This window comes from Gavialis gangeticus, unplaced genomic scaffold (assembly GCF_001723915.1).
Source record: "Gavialis gangeticus isolate Ggan-Ray unplaced genomic scaffold, GavGan_comp1, whole genome shotgun sequence".
In the NCBI taxonomy this organism is placed as follows: Eukaryota; Metazoa; Chordata; order Crocodylia; family Gavialidae; genus Gavialis; species Gavialis gangeticus.
The window spans coordinates 159,145,761-159,151,228 of NW_017729022.1; the positions used below are offsets into that span (position 1 = coordinate 159,145,761).

The 5,468-nt window shown below is 44.0% G+C and overlaps 1 protein-coding gene across 2 annotated transcripts in view; it reads right to left on the bottom strand.

Annotated features, from left to right (window-relative positions):
- The window catches only part of UBR2 (ubiquitin protein ligase E3 component n-recognin 2), a 119,359-nt gene extending 114,469 nt beyond the window's left edge, over positions 1–4,890 (bottom strand). For both annotated transcript variants that reach the window (XM_019516393.1, XM_019516392.1), the window contains exon 1: positions 4,747–4,890. In XM_019516393.1, coding sequence (XP_019371938.1) covers positions 4,747–4,824 — 78 coding nt within the window. In that variant the 5' untranslated portion in view covers positions 4,825–4,890. The remainder of the gene's footprint in view (positions 1–4,746) is intronic.
- Between the last annotated feature and the right edge of the window lie 578 nt (positions 4,891–5,468).

The window sequence follows — 5,468 nt, forward strand, 5'->3', positions numbered from 1 at the left end:
TTTTATTTTAAAATTTTTTTTTTTTTTTTTTTTTTTTTTTTTTTTTTTTTTTTCTCCGAATTATACTAAAATTTTTCCAATTACTGAACTCATACATGACCTACCTGGAAAATGCCCAGCATTTTAAATGGAACTATGGAAGGAGCGGCTTATATAATCTTCTACTGATAGGTTGTTGGGGTTTTTTTGACAGTTCTTAAAACTGAGGCCAGCAAGTTATGCCATCCTCCCTAGTATCAATCCTGATTCCATCAAAGCCACAGTAATGAACTTACTAAATCCTCTAGCCTTGCTTTATCTTTGATGTTGTGAGAGCTGAGAATTTTCCAAATTGACCCATGACAAGAATGGCATGACAAAAACAACTATAAAAATCCAGCAACCAAATACCCAGAAACCTATTTTCTTCCATAGTTAATATTACCATTCTGAGCAAAATATACATCAATGGTGATTAGTACTGTTCTTGGGGCACCTTGTGGGCCTGCAAATTTGGCAGTGAGGAAGCAGTGGCAGCATTAGCTGTAGATCCAAATTTCCAAATCCACATGGAGCCCTGCAGGCCAGATGACATTGCTGCATACCACTCATTCATCCCTGCACCATTTATCTGTGGGGCTGGATGACTTGGGCGCTACTGATATACACCATCTTTTCTCATCAAGAATTTGACCCTTCTTATCTTATAAAGTTAAATAAAACATCTTGAAAATCTACCCATTCTTGTTTCTGCTAAAGCTTTTCTATTACTGTGTTAGGGACTAAATCTAATGACAGAGAACTGACCAACTGCATCCTACAAATTAATTAATCACTTTCAAGACGTTTTTCCACAGTGTACATCAGTTCTACAGTTTTAATTTATTCAGCCAAGTATCTTCAAAATGTTTCATCTCAGCTCCACAGTATATAACCAACATTCAACTGAGCCACATCAATTACAGTACAAGCTCAGACAAATACCTTCTCAGAGAAAAACTTTGTTTATCAGAGAAACTTACCCTTCCCAGAAGTCACTATAGTTATTTTTACAAAGGTAGAAATTCCTCTCTACAGCTTCATAGAAAATATTACTGACACTTTAATAGTTCATAAAATGGTCAAATATTTTAAGAGTATAGAGCTCTGAATGGAAAACAGATTACTACAAAACCTATTTTGGAAGTCTACTCTAAAGTAACTTTTAGCCACTAAAAGTTACTTTAGAGTAGACCTCCAAAATAGGTCTCCTCTATCTGTCTCCTGTATCTGTGCAGAGTCCAACAGATCTCAGAATTGGCAAAAGCTTTGGTCACAAAGGGCAGCTTACATAATCTAGGCCTAAATGTATACCTGTACATGTGTGCCTGAAAGTTTAATTTTACCTATCTAAACAGAAAACAGATGCAAAGAAGGATGGACTATTTGAAGAAATTAGCCTATCCAAAAGCAGGAGCAAAGGAAGCATTTTTTCTTGAGCAGAATCTGATAAAATGAGGAATACACGGGGGGGGAGTAAAATAACATAATCAATAGCAGACTGTACAAACTCTATTAGAAGAGGGCAAGGCTGAAGTCCAACAAATGTGGCAAGTAGAGGTCAGGAGAAGGTCACAAAGGCAGCTTCCAACTAAAAATACTTTCGACTTCCTTGCAAGAAGTCAACTTAATACTGCACTCTACGTGTACTTAATAAATTAAAAATATCATTAATATATTTACATTACTAAAAGATTACTATTTTAGAAGACTGGAAATCCAAAAAGTACCACAAAGCCTGTATTTAGTAGTTCATGCCTATTTTGGGGGCCAATATTTAAGGAAGCATATCAGCTGATACCAATCCAATTTCCGATACAGCTGCCACCAGATTTCCAAGCATGTCCTAAAGAGCCCCCATGTTACCCAGAACCTTCTTTTTACCCCCTATGTATTTAAAAAAAGGATTTCCAATTATTCTTGATCCAAGATGCTAGTCCCAGTTCCATCTCCACCTTGGCCTTCCTAACAGCCCCCCTACAATCCCAAGCAACGGAGGTATAGTCCTCCCTGGTGATGGCCCCTCCCTTCCATTGAGTGTACGCCTCCTACTTAGCTTTGAGATGTTCCTGGATGCTTTTGGTGAGCCATGGGGGCTTTTGCACACTCTTGCCCACATTGATCCATGCTGGGATTACCACCCTTTGGGCTTGGAAGATTGCACTCTTCTTGGACTCCCAACTCCCCACCCCTCCGGGACCTCAGTGCCTCCCCAACTAGTCTCCTTAGCTCAATGAAATCCACCCTCCTGAAGTCCAGAGCTGCTGTCTTGCTGCAGGCCTTTGCCACTCTGCACTGGATGGTGAATTTCAGTAGGCAATGATCGCTATCGCCCAGGTGGTTGAGCACCTGCAGTCCCCTCACCGGGTCCTTCATATTTGAAGGAGATCAGGCTATGAATGAAGATTTGTAAATACTGATAAATAAAGCAGAATACGGAAGAGAAATAATGATGATATTCCAGGCTTATAGCTTAATAACATTTAAAAAAAACCATAAACCACACACCCTACACTGTCTTTCTGGAGAGTAAGGCACCTTTTCTATCCAATACACTATGGCCCTTGCAGATTTTCAAAACATTTACATCAGTGATCCAGTCTCGTTAGTGTCAGTAAATATTTTAAATATACACTATATGCAAAGTTTCTCTATTCTCCATACACCTAATCAAAATGCACTAGATAAATAAGTAGCCTTTACTGTCGCATGTGTAAGTATCCCTATCTGTGCATGTATACTTATAGATGCATGCAAAGGGATGGCATGTGGTTGAGGGAGGTCCACCCATGTCCCAGATAAGCATCTCTCAGTCTCTTAGTCATATTTTTTCTCTTGGCTATAGCTGCTTCGAGTTTTTTAGTCACAGATTACAATGGGAATTACAATACCATGTTTTGTTCAAAACACAAAAAAACTCACTTAAGACAATCCATTTCTTAGTGTCAAACATTAATATTTTCCAACCAGATTAGAATATACACTACAATGCAAATATGCTATCTATATGTAATGAATAACATATATATGTATGCATTATATGATACACATGTATGTTACAGTCAGATGATGCTAAATCTAAATTTAATCTGTAACATGCCATGGTTTATCAGACCCCAGCATCTCTCTCAATCAATGTGCCTGAGAATGACTAAGAAAAATGGCAAAAATCTAATTACGTTTAAATAAAGCCCTGCACTAAAAATGAACTGATAGCTCAGGTGAAAGACAGCTAGCTACATCAGGTGCTACTGTTTCAGAGTATTGTCCCTATACTGCAACCCAAAAGTGTAGCTGCAACTTTTGTAGACATACCCAAGCTAACTTTAAACTAGCCCACTTTAGCATTAATAACAATGTAGCTGTGACAACATGGAACCTACTTCAAATCAAATCAGCCACCTATCACCCCACAGTCTTGGGCAGGTATGGCGCAAACCATACCCTCTGGTCAAGTCAGGTTGACACAGCTGAGCTAGCTAGTTTAAAGATAGCTCAGGTATGTCAACACAAGCTGTAATCATACCTTTAACTGCAGCGCAGGCATACCTTCCGAGCATGATGGTACCCTGAATTATTTCCTTTTGAAAATGAGGTCATGTTTAATCTCCCTGAACTATATACAGAAAGTGCTTTTGGCTCTGCCCCTACACTTGCAGGAGAACAGCTTTGTTGAGATCTGCACAAAGATCGAGGGGTCAATGTGCAGAACTGCTTACAAAATTGGGGCCTTAGCCCAAAAGAGGACCCCATCACAAGGCTGCCCCCACACCCTTCCCAAGACCCAACCCTTTCACCACCCCGCTATGAGCAGGAGTGGGGTTAAGCAGTGAAACAGGTGATTCTCTATCTTCAGTGGTTACCACTAAAGTGCTGCTGCTGGGCTCTCCTTCCCAACACCTGCAAAGCTGTGAACTGGTAACTGGAGAAAGAAAGAATAGCCTCAACTGGCTAAACCCCCAAGGGCCTGGGGCCAAGCAGTGGCCATGCCGAGAAAGACACCACAGCACCCAACCCCTCCACCGCAACAGCTAATCCTTGACAAGGGCCCAGAAGGGCGACCAGGAAGGTACCCTATTAAAGCAAGAGGGTGAGGGGGCTTAAATGTGTTAATTATGATTAGGCATGTATTTGGTAGCCATGCTGGTCCAAAGCAAAAAGAAATGCAAAACTCTAGAATGCTTGGTTCAGAGATGACACCTCTGATTGAAGAACTTGCAAAAAAAAAAAACCATAGAAGAATTGCAGGCTCTCGGGCGCACACACTCTCCTCAGGCTCAGGGAAAATTCAATATGGTAAAAAGTCCCCACAGGTAGAATATAAATGTAGTTATTATTATTATTACAGAACTACAATAAAAATTATCTTCAATATATTTTAAATAATTATTTTAAATAGATCTTTTATTCATTTTAAGTTTAATTTAGAGTGGCAAGCAGGTGCCTGCCCTATGCACACGTCTCCCCTCCCTCCTCTGCCCCTCAGGTCCCTGCAGCAGAGGGGCCAGGAGGGAGCAGCCCCCTTGGAAGCCGAAATAGGTCACAGCGCGGCCCGCCCCAACGGGAGGGGGAACGGTTGGGGGACAGCCGCTGTCTCCCGTCTGCCATCTCCCCACCGCGAGTCTTCCGACTCGAAGCTCAACGCCCCCCCCAGCGCGCGCCACGGCCTCTCCTAGGCCCTCCCCCCCACGTCACTGCTCCCACGGCCCCGGGCCGCGCGGGCCTCACCGCGGCCGCTGCCTCTGCCGAGCATTCCAGCAAACTCTTGTCAATGGCCGGCACCTCCGCCTCCAAGTCCGCCGCCATCTTCCTCCCTCCCCCCGCCGCCACCGAGTCAGGAACACCCGGAACCGGGCCCAGCCGGCCGCTCCGCTAGGGGAAGCCACTTCCGCTTCCACCCCGCCCCCACCTCAGCGCACTGCACCGCTCTCCCCCAACCCTTCGCACACGCGGGCGCCATCTTCGGGGAGTGGTGCATCATGGAGTTTGTAGTCTTCCAACCACACCTGAACTAAACGGAGGGGGATGATCAGCACTCCCTCTGCCAGCCCCCATCATGCTCCGGGAGCAGGCGCCATCTTTGGGGCGCGGTGCATCATGCGAGTTGTAGTCGTAGCTAAATGGCAATGTCCTACAAGCTATACGCTCTCTACCGGCCCCCAATCATGCTCCGCACGCAGGCGCCAACTTTTGGGGCGCGGTGCATCATGGGAATTGTAGTCTTCCAAGCATCCCGGGGCAGAGAGCGGGCCGCTTACCGAGTTCAGACAAGCCATCTAGGACAGCCCCACCCCTTGATAGGTGCCCCGCCCCGTGAGCAGTGGCCTTTGCCGTCAGAAGTTCCTCTTCTTCGTTCCTCCAAGTACTTCTTTCAGCAAGAGGTTTTGCTATCTCTGAACCAGAAAAAATACCAAGTTATAGTCTAAAAATGAAACATGTCCTGCACCATT